This window comes from Moschus berezovskii, chromosome 3 (assembly GCF_049115385.1).
Source record: "Moschus berezovskii isolate FMDL1 chromosome 3, NW_MosBer_1.0, whole genome shotgun sequence".
Lineage (NCBI taxonomy): Eukaryota > Metazoa > Chordata > Mammalia > Artiodactyla > Moschidae > Moschus > Moschus berezovskii.
In genome coordinates this window covers 31,763,436-31,782,041 of record NC_142462.1, presented here as the reverse complement: position 1 = coordinate 31,782,041, position 18,606 = coordinate 31,763,436, and the positions used below count along the sequence as shown (strand labels likewise).

At 36.9% G+C, this 18,606-nt stretch overlaps 1 protein-coding gene across 1 annotated transcript in view; it reads right to left on the bottom strand.

Moving 5' to 3' along the window:
- Nucleotides 1–718: 718 nt before the first annotated feature.
- Nucleotides 719–18,606, bottom strand: part of LRRC72 (leucine rich repeat containing 72) — a 70,070-nt gene continuing 52,182 nt past the window's right edge. Inside the window, exons 6-9 of the mRNA XM_088833551.1 lie at nucleotides 10,196–10,285; nucleotides 9,022–9,174; nucleotides 3,495–3,522; nucleotides 719–2,631 (exon numbers count right to left, since the gene is read on the bottom strand). Of these exons, the coding sequence (XP_088689677.1) occupies nucleotides 2,466–2,631; nucleotides 3,495–3,522; nucleotides 9,022–9,174; nucleotides 10,196–10,285 (437 nt within the window). The 3' untranslated portion in view covers nucleotides 719–2,465. The remainder of the gene's footprint in view (nucleotides 2,632–3,494; nucleotides 3,523–9,021; nucleotides 9,175–10,195; nucleotides 10,286–18,606) is intronic.

Below are 18,606 nucleotides of genomic sequence, written 5' to 3'. Positions count from 1 at the left end.
AAGACTCTCTCAATTGTGTATTCCATTTTGGTAGAGTTTTAGATTATTTAGGTAAGGATCATGTATTTTATTTTGTCCTTTTCTCCAAATGGTATTTAATGTAATGTTTTCCTGTCATGGAACTAATAGGCCTTCATTCTTGAACCAGAAGTACCCGGTACTGAGGAGTGCATTTTGAAACAAATCTTTTTCATACAAATGAGATAATTTCCATTAGTTCTCTAAAAAGATTAAGTAAAATTTGTTAGCCCTATTTTTGCAATTGGAATAAAATTTTCTTTCTTTTTAGCGATTGTGGGATTAAAAATAACCTTTTTTTTTTTTTTACTATTCTTTTAGTGGTTTACCTGAGTATTGCAATACCCCATCCTCCATTTACTGCAGTCGAATTAAAAAGTAATACTGCTTGTGCGGTTTATGAGCCATCTTAAATCTGAGTCAAAATACACCATTTCCATCCTGAAATAGGTTGTTGCTCTGCCCACTCAACATTATTGGTTGGTGGGTCTCATGGTACTCAGTTCATGATGAGTTCAGCTCAGGCTCCCAGTTCTAGAATGAATGCAGTAGCATTCCTCGAACTGATCAGTGGCTAGCTCTCTGCTGCTGCTACTGTGACCCTTGAAGACCCCACTGTAAGCCCTCTCAGCTTGCCAGAGGCTTTACAAGATATCGTTACTTACAACAAATACTTCCAACATTATGGATTAGGCTGGGTTATTGTGTTACTTGGGGCCTCCCAGGTGACTCAGTGGTAAAGAATCCACCTTGCCAATGCAAGAGACACAGGAGATGCGGCTTCAGTCCCTAGGTCGGGAAGATCTCCTGGAGGAGGGCATGATGACTCACTCCAGTATTCTTGCTTGGAAAATATCTTGGCCAGAGGAGCTTGGCAGGCTACAGTCCATAAGGAAAGAGTCAGATATTACTGAGTGATTGAGCACACACACACACATTGTATTAATTATCTATTACTATATAGCAAATTATCCCAAAATTTATCAGCTTGAAGCTTCAGTAAGCATTATCTTATGAAATTCCTGCGGGCCAAAAATAGAAGCGGCTTGATGGTGCTGTTCTGGCTTGGAGTTTCTCAGGAGGGTGTTATGAAGCTTTCAACCAGGGCTGCAGTCCTCTGAGGCTTAAATTTGATCTGGAAGACCCACTTGCAAGGTGGTTAACTGGGTCTGGAGGAAGAATTGTAAATCATATAGTTGTCAGCAGAGGACTTAGTTCCTTACTTACTTCTGGAAGTAGGTCTCAATTCTTCACCACATTGGTCTCTCCAGAGGACTGCGTAAGTGTCATGACATGACAGCTGGCTTCATGCAGGTTAAGTGAGAAGGAGAGGGAGGAAGAGAACATTTTGATTCTTCCTGTGAAGTAATCTTGGAAGCCACATGCCATCATTTTTGCCTTTATATCAGCCACTCATGAAACTCTCTTTTTCCTCAGCTGTAACCTTCTGCCAACCACCATACCAGACTTTGCAGATTTTAGCTGTGCACAGAATCATGTGTGCCCCGAGGTAAATGGAGGTCACAGATTCTTGGCAACGGTTCACTACTCCCTCTCGGGTTTTCATCTCTTGCTTTTGATTTCAGCCCCACTTCTACAGTGTGTCTCTGGTACAGTGTGATAATGTCTAGGCACCATCAGATAAGGGGACATGTTGCTCTGCTTTTTATAAGCTTTTATCTAGCTCTTGAGCTTAGCTGGAGAATATCAGCAATATATTTTTAGTTACCTTACATGTCCAGTTTTGTGTCTCAGCACCAGGCAACTGCTGAAAACTTTTCTGTTTTTGCTTCCCTCTTACAGAGTGCTTCTGGGTAGGCCAACCACAGATTATAAGCTCACACCCAGAACTGATAAATGCCTCCAAAGGTGAGAGTGAAAGTCATACCTTGTGTCATCTTCATACACTGGAATACTATATATATCAAAGAACACAACAGAATTATTGCTGCCAACAAAATATGTTGAGTAAAAGAAGCCAGAAAAAACAATTCGGCTTCTATGACTCCATTTATATGCCTTTCAAAAGCATTAATATGTGGTTTAGAAACCATACTAATGTGTATTAATATCTAGTGTATGTGTTTAGAAATGCAATACATGGTTTAGAAATCAGGATGATGTAGTAACTGGTCATTGGACTGGTAACAGGAATGAGGCGGTTTCTAGAATACTGGTAATGTTCTATTTCTTGATCTAGGATGATAGTTACATGTACATGTTCAGTTTTTTGGAAATTTGTTAAAACTTAGGATTTGCGTATATTTCTATACCCATGTTTAACTTCAAAAGAAACTTTAGAGAAAATGTAGGAATTATTTTTCCTTGGTGTTTCTGTTTACATCCTAATATTTCAAATAACACCACAGTAAAAACAGAAATATGCTAATCACAGAAAAGTTTAATATATAACTGAAAACTACTAAGATTTCTAGAAACCCCAGGGGCTATCTCAGCGTGATTGTAAGCATTTGGGTAGGTCCTGTGTCTTTCTCTTCAAGGTATTTTTCCTCTTGTGTTGGCACTGTGTCCCAGTTCAGAGAGGTAATAGCCATTGCCGATCGCTTCATGGACCTTACAAGAACAGCATCTTCTGGGTCATCAAACACAGTTCTGCAAAAATGGCAATTATGTCAGCAAACAATCAATTAGACCAAAACACATTTTTAATTTAAAGGTGTCAGTGCCATATTTTTCTGTTATTTGTAGTATAGTACCACTGACAAATAACTTTAGAGCTCTACTGACAAATGACTTTCAGGACAAGTAACACTGTTTTTATTGTGTATTTTAAAAATACAATGGACATATTTGGGATCAGCTATAATAGATGTCAGTATAGATGGGACTATTCTTGCACTCACGTTTAAAGTCAGTGGTTAAATGAAATGATTAAAATATTTATAGCTATGACATGTATTAGTATCTTATATGCATTTTATTGAAAAGTTATTATTTCTCTGCATTATGCTACATTTTATAAAAAGATTTTATATTTTTCAAGACTGAATCCAAAGAAAAAGTTCCTTAGTGCAAAATGAAAAGAATGATGATTTTTAAAATTTATCAATATTCATAAATTAAGATTTTTTTCAGTTGTGAAATATTTCTTTTGTTCCAGTGAGTATAAAATATTAATAATTGTGCTCACTGAACATATTTGGGGGAAAAGTAAAAAGGAAGTAAGGACCTTCATTTTTAATATCAGGTTTAACTTTTTTCCTAACTTCTCCCTCCACCTCACTCCACCTCTTCATTTATTTTAGGTTATAATAATAATATTAAAAACCCTAAATATATCAAATATAAATACATAGCTTGAAATCATTCATCACAGGAAGACAGTGTGATTTTTCCTATCAAAGAGTTAATCATTTTTTAACTCATTAAAATTCATTTGGGGAAAGAGGAATAATTTAGGGAATCACCACAATTATGAAATAACATAATAACAGTAAAGTTTAAAAATCACTTACTTGTCTACATTGTTTGCAAACGCAAAGTCTGAAAAAGAAATTCTAAATTAGTATTTTCCAAATGTTTATTCAGCAGTTTAAAACAATGAAATAATGCTATAAAGGAAAAAGTCTAGAGCATATGTTTCTGGGTTTTGAGCAGTCTTTATCACAATTGCCATGATGCCTAATCCCAAACTGAAATTTTCTCTCGGATATAGAACCTTAGGTGTTTCTAATGTCTTGAGGCAAATTCTTTACTACAATACATGCCTCAAAACTGAGAACAAAATACTCTTATCAATTTGGTTACCAATGGAATCCATGTGGGGATTTTTATATTTAAGATACTGAGTCTCATGTGCAGAAACGGAGCCTTTTTCTTTTTCAGATAGACACATGCATCTGTAAATGGACTAATAGACCAAATGTGGAAAAAATATTTAGGGCAGTTTAAGCCACTTGGATTCTTGGCATTAACTTCAAAGAAACAGAATAAACAAATCTTAGGTCATAAGAATCTACATCTTCCCTAGCTTTGGAGCTCAAAGGCTAGTCCTCAAAGCTTGGATTTCCTATGGTATCTTCTCGAGACTGCCATTGCTTTGTTTATTCCTCTCCAGAGGCCCAGTGCCAGGCTAGTGATGGAATGTACCAACACCTGTTGGACCAGCAAAGCCCACAGTCTGAGCTCTTGCCAACCCACAGGCAGCAGGGACACTCTGCCTTAGGAGAGGGGCTCATGGCATTGTTCCCATTACAAGTGGCTGGTGCAAGTCTTCCATTTCTTTGCTGTTCTCCTCAGACTCTGTCTACATTTTCAATTACAAAAACTCACATTTTGCTTATGATGAATATAAACAAGAAAACAGTAAAAAGTGAAATTCCCCTTTGACCTTTCCAGTTCCTCGTATCAGTAGTATCACTATTAAGTGTTTTGTAAGTATGCGTCCAGCCTCCTGTGTGTGTATACATGTGCACTCACATACATATACATAAAGATTTATTTGCTGACAGGATTCTAATTTTGTCATTACTCCGCGTTATATTGGGCTTCCCTGGTGACTCAGTTGGTAAAGAAACTGCCTGCAATGCAGGAGACCTGGGTTTGATCCCTGAGTTGGGAAGATCCCCTAGAGAAGGGAATGCATTATGTTACTCAAAATGTGTGTATGTTTTTGTTTTTGTTTTGTATTCAAGATTTATCATAGAATGATTCCTTAATCCAATAGTTTGTATTGTAAGGATGTGCCATAAGTTAACTTTCTATGAGTGACCATTTAGATTTTTTACTGTTTTTCTATTACAAAAAAATGTTTCAACTAGCACTTTATACATGTATCTGTATATATATATATATATATATATATTTTATAGATTTGTGTGTGTCCAGCTACTTCTGTAGTAGAGAGATTTCAAATTTAGTTGCTGTGTTGAATAGGTTGCGTATTTTGTATGTGCATGGGTACTGTCACATTGCCATATGCCCTTGCAAGAAATTTGAACTAGTTTACACTCCCACCGATTATGTATGAGTTATGCTTTTGTCTCTCCCCCACTTCACCAGCCTTTCCAGTGTTTGCCTAACTGCAGGATGAAAATGGCATCTCATTGTTTTAATTTGCACTTACTTGCTCACTAGTGAGGCTGATTGTTGGACGTCACATTTATTTCCTTCTATAAATGTCCACATCTTTTGTCACTAGTTTTCAAATTGATTTATAGGATCCTTTGATATAATGGGCATTAACTTTTGCCTATTGTATATGCTGCAAATATTTCTTCCAGTTGTGTTTTTTAATTTTATTCTTTGGATTTGAAGAAATTTCAAGTTGTCCTTGCTTCTCATGCTATTTCAAATACAATTGATTTCTTTCTTAATTTAGGGTGAAGAGTAATAAAATCAAAATGTGGTGTTACAATTGCTTTATAAACATTTTCAAGTATAGTTTATTTCCAATGAAAGAATTTATCATCCTCAATGTGCACATCACAGGAAGAACAAATATAGAAACTATAAAACTATAAGGCACAATTTTAAGAGCTTACATAGGGAGTTCTACTAAGTTCATTATAAATGTTTGGTTTGTGGAAAATGAATTGAAGATTGATAGATTAATTAGGGTCATGCTGCCAATTTGGGGGAGGGTTATAGTCAACCTATCTATGAATTAAGAATGTGGATTAAGAAGAAAGATTTCAAATGCAATGAAATACTCTATCCTTTCTTCCCTAATTTTGTTTTTGGAGACTTTATATGAAAGAAATGTAAAGCTCTAAAGGTAGTAGTCAGCTATCCTCCTCACACTTGGAAAACACTCTAGGCATGATATACAGATGGGGGTGGCCTTATATTGCTTGTTAATAGGTGCATTAGTTGTTTCTAAGAGTGGGGATTTCTATCCAGAGGTTCCTTTTCTACTACAACATGGCTTATCCCCCTGCCCCCCACTAATCCAGTAGCATTTAGTTTGAGTATTAGCTTTTACATGAACTAAAAGGAAAACCAAGTGGCTAACCAACAGAACAGTCCAACTTATCATGCAGTTGTCATGTGTCAGATCAGGTGTTGCAATGGTTTGCGTAATAAGCATCCTGACAGCCAAAAGAAGATATCACCCCCATTTTAAAAATCAGGAGGCTGAAGCAAAGTCATGTCCAAAACAAAACATGTAATTACTAGCAGAGCTGGTGTTTAGATCCAGGAGAATCTGATCCTAAAACTTGTTTCTTGCCTCAACACTGGTTGTTCTAGTGGGAGTATGCATCAGAATCACCTGAAAGGCTTGTTAAAATGTAGCTTCCTGGGTCAGCCCTGAGTGTCTAATTCAGTAGATGTTGTTTGGGCCAAGAGTGTGCATGTGCAGCAAGTTACCAAGTGATCCTGCTGCTGCTTTGGGGACTACACTTTGATAATCATTGCTCTATACTATAGCCTTCTGCATCCAGAACATGTACTCCAGGTATTTCTCCTATTCTATGGGACATACAGGGGATTGAGGAATATGTCAAATTATACTCTGTGGAGACAATCATACAAATCGAGGCATTCTATAATGTAACTGGCCTGGTCCCTTCAAAAAGTCATGGGGAAAAAATGGAGGCTATTTTAAATTAAAAGAGACTGAGATAGTTGGATGGCATCACCGACACAATGGACATGAGTCTGAGCAGACTCCAAAAGAAGTGAAGGACAGGGAATCATGGCATGCTGCAGTCCATGGAGTTGCAAAGAGTTGGACACAACTTATCGACTAAACAACAATGAAGAACCACAGCAACCAAACATAATTGTGAACCCTGACTGGATTCTGGTTTGAAAAAGCAGTTGTAGAAGTCATCTTGGAACAAGTGGGAAATTTGAATATGGATTATATATTAAATAACATAAAAATTAAATGTAAATAAGTTGTTTTTCTTAGGTGTGATTATGGCATTGTGGCTTTATAGAAGAATGTCCTTATTTTTTAGTTTACAGGCCAAATTAATTAGGAAGGAAATTTCATTATGTCTACTAATGAAGCATTTAAATGGTTCATCAGTACTTGATATTTTTGAGTTTACATAAGAAGTAAAGCATCATAGATGATCGTGAATATGGTGGAATATTAATTGTTGAATATACATGGACATATATAAGTGTTTAATGTTTTTTCAACCATTTCTGTTGGAAAAACTTCATGATAAAAAGTTGACTTTTCATCTTGATTTTGCCATTTTTTTTAAAATCTTGCTCATTCTTGAATAATAATTTAGCTGGTTGCAGAATTCTTGGTTGACTATTTATTTTCCTTAGCATTTTAAAAGTATTAGATCACTGTCTTCTGATTTCCATAATTGCAGTTGAGGAGTGTGTTGTAAATCTGTAAATTATTCTTTTGTAGGTAATCTACAGTTTTCTCTCTGTTTTAACCTCATTTTGCCTTTGGTGTGGATATTTGTTGCTGTTTTATGTCTTTTATGTTTTTGAATTAATTTTGTCCAGTGAATCTAAGGATTTATAACATTTAACAAATTTGGAAAATTGCCAGCCATTACCATTTCAAACATTACTTTCAGCCCAATTTCTCTATTTTTCCCTGTGGGATTATAACATTTATTAAATTTATATAGGAAGTAAACATTGTTTCCAAATGTTTCCTTATAACCTGCTTCTTTTTCTATGTTGCATTCTGGGTAATTTCTTCAAAACTATTTTCCAATTTAATATTTTTTCCCTTTGTTTCTACAAAATCTATTTGGTTATTTTTCAAATACATGTTGTCTCATTGGCAAAATGTCATGAGGAAAAGGCTTTTTGTCTTTGCACCATTTTTCATCTCCCCATGTGATACCTGATGGTACAATAACCACTTGGCAACCGTAAAGCACATTAAGAATCACAAAACAAAAGATAGATGTATTCTCAAACACCAAAAACATCATTTAACTTTATACTAACCTTGGACACTCTTTGTTGTGTGAGTAAAGTAAAGCTCTATTTCCTTAAGTCACTGTAGGATTTCTGTTACATACAATAAAATTAAATTCCAACTAATGAATGCATTACTGAAGATATTCAAGTTATACTTACATACTTATATATGATCACATATGATCAGTGTATGAGAGTACAACCAAATAACAATGTTTATTTCTGGATGGAGGAATTGCAATGATCTTTATTTATTTTTATTATTTTTCTATATTATCAAAAACTTAATAGGCTTAATTCATGAAATTGTCCAGAGTCATTGGTACTAGTAGCAATTGCAGCTTATTCAATGAGCCCTTTATGCTGTGCTAGATATTGGGGTATGGATTTCAATGTGTTATCTCATTGTTATCACATTATCTTATTTAATTTAATATACACAAACGATGATGAAGTTTGCATACTTAATTAGGCTAATAAAATTAGAAAATATTTCAGTATATAAGTGCTTCAGTTCAGTTCAGTTCAGTTCAGTCGCTCAGTCGTGTCCGACTCTTTGCGACCCCATGAATCACAGCATGCCAGGCCTCCCTGTCCATCACCAACTCCCGGAGTTCACTCAAACTCATGTCCATCAAGTCGGTGATGCCATCCAGCCATCTCACTCTCTGTCGTCCCCTTCTCCTCCCACCCCCAATCTTTCCCAGCATCAGAGTCTTTTCCAGTGAGTCAAATCTTCGCATGAGGTGTCCAAAGTATTGGAGTTTCAGCTTTAGCATCAGTCCCTCCAATAAACACCCAGGATTGATCTCCTTTAGAATGAACTGGTTGGATCTCCTTGCAGTCCAAGGGACTCTCAAGAGTCTTCTCTAACACCACAGTTCAAAAGCATCAATTCTTCGGCGATCAGCTTTCTTCACAGTTCAACTCTCACATCCATACATGACCACTGGAAAAACCATAGCCTTGACTAGACAGACCTCTGTTGGCAAAGTAATGTCTCTGCTTTTTAATATACTCTCTAGGTTTGTCATAACTTTCTGCTTAGCTTACTGTAAATTGAAGTTATTATAATCAAATTAGCCAAAAGCTTGTGGAGTTTTAATTTCATTTTTTTTTCTTTTTTCAAAATACCTGAAGGTACTCTCTGTGCTGGTTTTTGCTTAAATGGTGATCGAGGATCCCATGAGGTATCTACTTTTCCTCTGAATGCTATTGATTGAACAATATGAGCCTTTTTATGGTTAAAAAGCGTAATCATTGACCTTCTTTCCTTTTCTGTAACTTCTGGCAAATGCAAAAAAGTAATGTTATTGCATAGCATTATAAACAGGTATGCAGAGTGAGTCAAAAAATAGAATTTCTGTCAAAAATGGATTTTTCCAAGTTGTATGTGAACATTGTCATAATCAATTTGTAAAAACTCTACCAAGCTAATTCCTTAATCTTACAAGCTCAATATATGTCCCTCATGTCACAGGGCACAGATCTATCTTATCTCATCCAGACATTCTAATGCATCACCATGGATGATCGAAATTACAACTGTGCTACATCTCTTCTTTTCCTCAAGGTTATGAGGAAAAAGAATAAACATAAGGTTTTAATATATCCTCATTAAGCAGTTACTCAGTTACATATGGTTAAGAATGTTCACATCTGTAAAAAGGTAAGTATGTAGGTAGGTAAATAGCACTTATGGGTAAAACAGACCTCAAAAAATGTAAAATATAATGCACTGAGGTTGATTTTTTTTTCTTGGCTTATACAAATCAAGACATACTAGTTTGTCTGCAATGTCTAAAAATATATCACAAAGAGGTTATGATTGATTACATGTTTTAGAATATATTAGTATATATATGCATATATACTTACAGAATTTCAAAGAATATGACTTTTAGAATTTAAATGGCTAAGCCTTAGGAGATTTAGTCCAATTGTCTCATTTTTGAAATAAAAAATTAAAAGAGTGCCAGGGGGTCAGTGAATTAGTATTCAATACATAACTGCCAAAAAAATTAAAATTTTAAAAGGAATAAGGAAAAATATGTATTACTGACAAAGCTAGAATCAAAAGAAGACCTTTCTCCAGGCTCTGTTAGATGGTCTTTCCTATAAAGTGGTCAACAGACAAGCTCCTAAACTAGAGCAAATTTCATACAGCAAAAATTTCAAAAATAAATAATTGAAAAACTTTCATTTACAAAGACAGTCTTTTTCAAAGATCAAAGATCATCAGCATTTTAAACCACTGAGTTATAAGACTGACTCTCCAATATTTCTCTTTAAGAAGAAATGTTCTTACGATTCCGGTCAAGCAACTCAACTCCTGGAAGGTGGTAGATTATATATAGACGGTACAGGTTATACTGGCATAAAGGGTTTTGGTACAGAGCTGCAAAGAAAGAAGCCAAATTAAGATGTCAGATTTTGAAATCAGTTTCATTTAACACATTATATGAAAAATCACAAGATTAATATAAATCATAAGTATATGTGAAGCCCTGCTTCATAGACTTTTGGTTTCACCAAACCCTTACCTATTCATTGCAGGACTTACTTTTTCTATCTGTTAAATTCATTCATTCAACAGATATTTTTGGAATGCTTACTATCTTTTAGGAACTGTGTTAGGTGCCGAGGATGTATCTGTGACCCAAATCTTCCACAAATGGGAATTTTTTTTAACATGTCCATAAATTAATCAGTAAAGGAAGAACTTAACATCAGCTCTAGAGGGTTCTGGGAAGATTGAAGGCAGGAGGAGAAGAGGACAACAGAGGATGAGATAGTTGAATGGCATCACTGTCTCAATGGATGTGAGTTTGAGCAAACTCTGGGAATGGTGATGGACAGGGAAGCCTGGTGTGCTGCAGTCCACGGTGTTGCAGAGTCGGACCCGACTAAGCAACTGAACAACAAAAGAGGGTTCTTGCTGCTGCTCTTTATTAAAGGATTTGCTCATTTGGTTCTCATCTTCCCCTCTCAAAGTTCACATTGGTGTCTGAGAGGAGATGAACTGAGATGTGGTACACTGTTTGAATATGGTTTTCTTTCTTGGCTTCGCACCATTGTGCCTAGTTCAGAACATGTAAAGCCAGTAGCAGCTTCAGGTCTCAGCAGGAGCAGAGGTGAACAGATGCTGGTTTTGCACCCCGCGTACCTCTGGCCAGGCACAGGGGCTTCAGATTTCTTCGTGTGCAGGTGCTAGGATACCTAAAGAACCCTGCTCGCTAATATAGCTGCTGGAGGTGGGAGGCATGCTAATGCAGAACTCCTGGCCTCTCTCTCATGACATCCCTTAGGCATCAGAAGATTTAAAAAAATGCGTCAACATTTTAAAAATCTTCAACTGAAAGTTTTATTTTCCACAGAAAAGGTAGAGTAGTTTCCCTCTACTTCTTTAGATAATATTAAGCAGGGTTATTGCAATATGGTCTTTTATAATTTTCACTTGGATATCTTTAGCTATTGGAGTCTGCCTACATGGAATTTCTAGAAAATATGTCTGGAAAATATATCTAGTGAGGAGAACCACTAGATGGCAGTAACAGAAAGAGCTCCAGCTATTGTACAAATATCACTCAACAAAATGAGGCTCATTTAATGTACATTTAGCTGTAGCATTTGACTATTTATAGAATACTAGGTTTGATAAAAGCTTAAAGTATTAAGCACTGGAAACCCAGGAAAAAAACGTATTAATATTTATAAAGAAAAGTTTGCAACATGAAGAAGACAGGGGCAGAGGTCATGCTTGAAAAACAAACTGTTTAGATAAAAACTGAAGAAGCTAATTATCTGCATGCTTTTTTCTGCAGGAAATAAAGCATTCTGATATTTGTTGTATAAACACTAACTTTTCCGGCTAATAAAATCGTTATATATAGCTATTCCCTGTGGAAAACATGAGCTTTAGAGGGACTTAAAGCAGGCAATGGAAGACACCTGGTGCATAATAAACAAAAGTTATAAGAGGAAAGGCATAAAAGAAAATGTAGAGCCAGGGGCAACAAGAAAATTTAAAAGAAAGGAAATATGTGTGTATTGGGGGAAACTAGAGGAAAAATAAAATGGATATTTTTCAAGATTTCTTAAGTGACAAAACTGGTTTGAATTTTAAAAGACAAGGAATTTAACATAATAAAATAATTATAACTACAGGATGGGGAATAGAACGGACATATATTAAACCAGTAATAAGGACAGATTTTAAAAGATCCACAACGATCATGCATGGTAGTTTGAGCCAGAAAAAGAATAAAAATGATCACCTTCAAGAATATAAAAGCAAAGCACTGTCGTTTTTAATGAGTTTAGGAGGAAGAAAAATTCACACGCACTTCTGTGCATAAGGCTGCTCTGCGGTTACTGTCTTGGAGAGTCGCATCTGACACCTCATAACCCTGTCCTACACTGTAGCAGCCGGAAGCAGAGTCTGCCTTTGCATGTGATTTTAGTGGAAAATGCACAACCATCTTACAATGACGTGTACTTTGGGGATACCCTTCACAGTCTGTTTTCCCTCTGAGAACATTACTATTTAATTCCGTCTCTGTTTTCTTCCTAGTGCGTGGTTAACTAACTTCTTTAATGTATTGTAATACTTCTGGCTTTTGCTGAACAAATCACCAAATTTGGATTTACTATTATTACTTATTAAAAAGGTGTCATAATACTAAAAACTCGTGCTTATCGTGGTTCAACATTCATCTCATCATAAAATCTAAGTGATAGCAAGTCAGAAAACTGGGCTATTAATCTCAGTCTCTAAGTTAACTTTAAAAAATAGAATTAAATAATTTTAAATTATTCTGTTTTTATTATTCACTTTTTTTCTTACTCAAAGTTTAGAAGGAAGCAATCTTATTTTTAATTCTTTTTTCCCCTCCATACTATCAAGCATTTAATATTTTGGATTTATGAGTTTTGGACTGATGCTACTAAAATTACCATAAATAAAGTTTCTAAGATATGATATCAGTTTCCTGTGTCTGAAAGTTCTGAAAGCCTTCTATGATGTATGGGTACATTCTTTCAGGAACTATGAAGTGAAATTGCTTACACTTTCACTTTCAATAGGTTAATACTATTTAATCCACCTTTCCTCTAGGCTACTTATAGAGTACACCTTGATGGCGCCACCACTGTCTTGCTTATCTTAATTTGGGATTCTGAGTCTAAGCAATTTACATCTACCCAATAATATATCAAAATATTTCTACTACTTTACTGCACAAACTTGAGCTCCATGAGTCACATGTATGAAGCTATCTATCAAAACAGAAGAGGAAAAATAAAATTTATCTAAATAATTAGCACCAGCTAATTTTTATTAACTTTTAAAGCAAAATTTAAAATCCCATTTAAATGCACCTGAATATTTTTAAGACCATCTTTGAAGAAAGTTTATGTAATTAATAATGTATCAGCATGTCCATTTTAATAGATGAGGAAATTATATAGAGAAGTTAAAAGCAGTTCCATCTGTGCCTGTACAGAGAAGCCTGTGGAAGGAAGCTTAGCTGTCAACAATCAGAAGTTCTGGCTCAAGGTTACTTAGAAGGTCAGAATCTCCACTGTTACCATTTCATTTTAACTAAAATCTCTGGGCCACAGCTTGTCCTGAATATGGAAATGATACCTGATTTTTGAAAGACAAACTTGAACTAAACCAGGGGTTAAGAGAGTGAGGGATGCTCTTTCAGGATAAACAGCAATGAAAGATCCAGCTGGCTTTTTTATACAGTGGACTGTTCTATTGCATTGTATGGGAGAAGTAGCCCTAACCTTGAGGGGCATTTCGGGGTAAAGAGTTTCAGATAAAGTAACCATTGAGGGACTCCCCTGGTGGTCTAATGGTTAAGTATTTGCTTTGCAATACAGGGGCCATAGGGTCAATCCTTGGTCATGTTGACTAAAAAGATGTACAACTTGAGAGTTGCAAATTAAGTTTTATTTGGGGTAAAATGAGGACTGCAGCCCAGGAGGCAGCACCTCAGATAGCTCTGAGAGACTGCTCCAAAGAGGTAGTAGGGGAAGGTCAATATATAGGATTTTGGTGAAGGGGGAGTTCAATACCATTAAGCATTCATTTTACAAAAAGTTTGTTGCTAGGACCTGATGTCCCCAAGAAGGAATTTAGGGCTTTTCTAGATATGAGGAGATGCAAGGATTGGAATCATAAAATCTGTTCCTAAAACATCTATCTAAAGACCTGTCCCATAAGATTGCCTGAAGCACAGAGTGCCTTACTCCACCCTGAACTCTCTCGGGCGTGTTGAAGGTCAACAGTGCGGGGTTTAGTCTCTGATGGCAATGGCAAATGCCCTTATGGTTCAGTCATCGGCAACCATCTTGGCAAGCGCCAATTTGTAGTTGACAGTCAGGGAACTAAGATCCCACAAGCCATGGAGCAACTAACTAGCGAGTCTATGCATCATGAGGAAAGATCCCACAAGACACAATGAAGAGCCGGTGTGCTACCACTAAGACCTGACTTAGCCAAGTAAATAAATGAAGAGACCATTGAGACCATGATCCCACAATAACCTCTCAGCATCCCTTTTCACTCCCTGACTATTTGCCATCAGCAGTGGACTGCGGCCAACTGGGGCAGAGCAGGACAGGATATGCTTAAGAGCAGAGTCTGTAAAAGCTGGAGATTGCACCTCTGAGAAGGGGCATTTCCTGTCTCCAATGGTGAATCCTTAAAGACTGCGAGGAAAGCAAGTCTTAACAATTCTGGAATGTGGGAGTCCAAATATACTTTCTAATACTGGAGCGTCATGAAACACAGAGACATTTAGAAATGGGGAGACTAAAGATTTAGAAACAGAATGGGTTCAGCATTTTGTTGCTGTTGGAAAGTTTTTTTCCATGTAGGCAGAGGCAGGGAGCCAGAAGGTCAGTGAAAATCTGCAACCACAAAGCAGGTCTTCAACACGTACAGATTTAGAAAGGGTTTGGAGGAGAGACGGGAAGAGGAAAATGGAGCAAGAGAGGAAGGGTGTGGAAAGGTAGACTGCCTGGAGAGAAAAGGTGTGTCCCTCCTGACTCAGCCTGGAAGTCAGGAATTCCAGTTTCCAGGACCTCACACTCTGCAGCAGTTTTAGGCCTCCCTGAAGCTCCCAGCAATGTGTCTCCTGGGCAATCTCTCTAGCAGTTCTCTTTATAAATGCCAGTGGAGGGTGCAGTGCTGAAATGGATTAGAGGTTTACCCTCCAGGCTATTTTCTCACCCTCTAAAGAACTGGTAATTGAAGTGGAATAATAACATTTTAGCATTTTATACAGTTTTACAACTTGAAAAGACAAAATTCTTAACACTTGAAAATACATGGATTTCTCATTTTAGTTAATGAGCTGAGTCTATTCTGTGATTGCAAATGAACCTTATAGAAACTTAATTTGGGGACATTACTGCACAAATATAATTAGTAGTTAGTAAATGTCAACTTTTTGGTTTTTTTTATAATATCTTTAACCAAAATGGGATAAGGGTTCAAACTGCGTATTTGGTACTAAAATTTTTCAGAAAATATTTTTTTTTGGGGGGTGGCAATTATACACAGCATTTTCTCTATTAAAAAAAATCCCTCTAAGATTCTCAGTTATAACTGTTCATATTTATATAACGAATTACATCACTATGATTTTAAGTAGAGGTCACTTAAAACGCTGTGACAGGAAATCGTATGGACCTTACACTGCCAGGCTGAGCTAACAGACTTTCAGAGAGCAGCAAAAGGCACTTCTGCACCCCACCTACGGGCTGACACTACTCTGTGCCCACACAGAGGCTTCGTATGGGAGGCAGGTATTGAATTGAATTTCAGACTCCATTCACACCCCAGCCCATCCCCTGCCCCCACCAGGCACTTCTGTTTAGGGCATAACCTTGTTGACTGTGATGGCAACCTTGATCGCTAACCTCCAAATCTTGCCTTGTAAAATAAATTTGCTTAAATTATTGAGCTCTTATATTTGGCAAACTGTCCAATTAGTTTTGCATTCAGGTGCCTCAGGTCTCCAGGAAATACTTAGATTGACTGTTATAAAACTGTAAGCTCCATACAGATCCAGATGGGGTCTTTCTTGTTTACCTTTATGTCCCCATCTAGAAGAGTATCACTCAGTGAATGCATGATAAATATTTATTGAATGAATGAATGATAAACAAAAGAAGCACAGTATGAGTTTAAGTTTTAACATTCCTTGGTAGTCTAGTTTAAGCTCTGAGCCCTGCATTTCTACCATTAAAGAGGGAATAATTCTAATCACATCATGCTAATCACATCATTGGATTGTTATGAAGATTTAAATGAGACTATTATAAGTATTTTCCAAACATTCAAACATGTTTTTATTACAATGATTATTATTTAAAATGTCAATTAAAAAAAAATCTCTTTACCAGTAAGCAGAATTTCTAGACCATGTGCATATTAATTCATTATCTAACTTTACACAATCCATAGTAAAATAATATTTTTGTTGTTACATCTGGGTTCAGTCCCTGGTCAGGAAACTGTGAGATCCCACAAGTCACAGAGAGCAGCCAAAAGAAAGAAAAAAGAAAGGAAAAAAACCCCACATATTTTACAGAATTAGTTTAATATTTGAAGCAATCCTGAGAGGTAGCTATTAGCCCATTTTACAGAAAAGTGAAGTAAGGTAGAGTAGATCTTGCATAACCAGTCTGTTAATCACAGAAGCACCTGTTAAGCACAGAAGGGCCAGATACAAATATGCACGTCAGTCCTGATAAGTCTTTAACAGACCTTATCACACCTCAAAAATGAGCACTGAATTCCCATGAACTTAGGGACATCTTAATAGTTAGATTTAAAGAACCTACCTATAAGCACTTAAATAATTTCTCCTTACAGCAGATATAACTAATCAACACTGAAAATATTTGAAAACTTTAATAACTATGTATTGATCTGATCAAGACCTCCACAAACAACAGCAGTTTACACATATTTAAAGCACTGTCTCAGACAACTCTGAGAAAATAATACAAAATAAATAGGGGGAAAGAAAACATCTATTTTTTGACACTGTATAAAGAAGTTTCAAATTCTGAAATCTGAAAACCCATTCATTGCTCTGACTCTTTTCCTTTGGTCCACCTAGAAACATTTGTTCTGAATTGCCATCATGTACCAGTTTATTTACTCAACAGAATAAGCTTACTGGGGCTTCCCTGGTGGCTCAGAGGTTAAGGCGTCTGCCTCCAATGCGGGAGACCCGGGTTCGATCCCTGGGTCGTTGCACTGGAGAAGGAAATGGTAACCCACTCCAGTATTCTTGCCTGGAGAATCCCATGGACGGAGAAGCCTGGTAGGCTACAGTCCACGGGGTCGCAAAAAGTCGGACGCGACTGAACGGAACGGAACGGGTAAGCTTATTGAGAGTAGGAACTGTGTATTATTTATTTTTCCAACCCATCTCACACTTTCTTCAAATATTGAGGCCAGTTCCTGGTTATCTATGAATTATGTTTGTGGTTCACCCAGTGGAAAACTTCCACTAAAATATGCTCTTGGGTGGGGGGTGGGGAGTGGGTGGGTGTCAGCTTTATTAATATAGTTTCCACATGACAGGCTTCACTAATTTTAAATACACAATTCATAGCTTTTAGTATATTCACAGAATTGTGCAATCGTTGTTGTTGTTCAGTCTTTGCAACCCCATGGACTGCAGCATGCTAGGCTTCCCTGCCCTTCACTATCTCCCAGAGTTTGTGCAAACACATGTCCATTGAGTCAATGATGCTACCCAACCATCTCATCCTCTGTTGTCCCCTGCCTTCTCCTCCTGCCTTCAATCTTTCCCAGCATCAGGGTCTTGTCCAATGAGTCAGTTCTTCAAATCAGGTGGCCAAAGTACTGGAGGTTCAGCTTCAGCATCAGTCCTACCAATGAATATTCAAGACTGATTTCCTTTGGGATGGACTGGTTGGATCTCCTTGCAGTCCAAGGGACTCTCGAGAGTCCTCTCCAATACCACAGTTCAAAAGCATCAATTTTTCGGTAATCAGCTTTCTTTATGGTCCTACTCTCACATCCATATGTGACTACTGAAAAAGCCACAGCTTTGACTAGATTGACCTTTGTCGGCAAAGTAATATCTCTGCTTTTTAATATGCTGTCTAGGTTGGTCATAGCTTTCCTTCCAAGGGGCAAGCATCTTTTAATTTCATGACTGCTGTCACCATCTGCAGGGATTTTGGAGCCCAAGAACATAGTCTGTCACGGTTTGCATTGTTTCCCCATCTATCTGCTGTGAAGTGATGGGACTGGATGCTGTGATCTTCATTTTTTGAATGTTGAGTTTTAAGCCAACTTTTTCACTCTCCTCTTTCACTTTCATCAAAAGGCTCTTTAGCTCCTCTTCACTTTCTGCCATAAAAGTGGTGTCATCTGCATATCTGAGGTTATTGACATTTCTCCCGGCAATCTTGATTCCAGCTTGTGCTTCATCCAGCCTTGTATTTTGCGTTATGTGCAACCATTACCAACTTCAATTTCAGAACATTTTCATTACCCCAAAAAGAAATGCCGGGCTATCACTCCACAGACCTCATCCCCCAACCCTGGGTAAACAGTAATCTATTTAAAAACAGTTACCTCTCAGTGTTGCTATCTTGATCAATGTGCCCATTCTGGACATTTATATGAACAAGTGGAATCATATAATAAATGCCAAA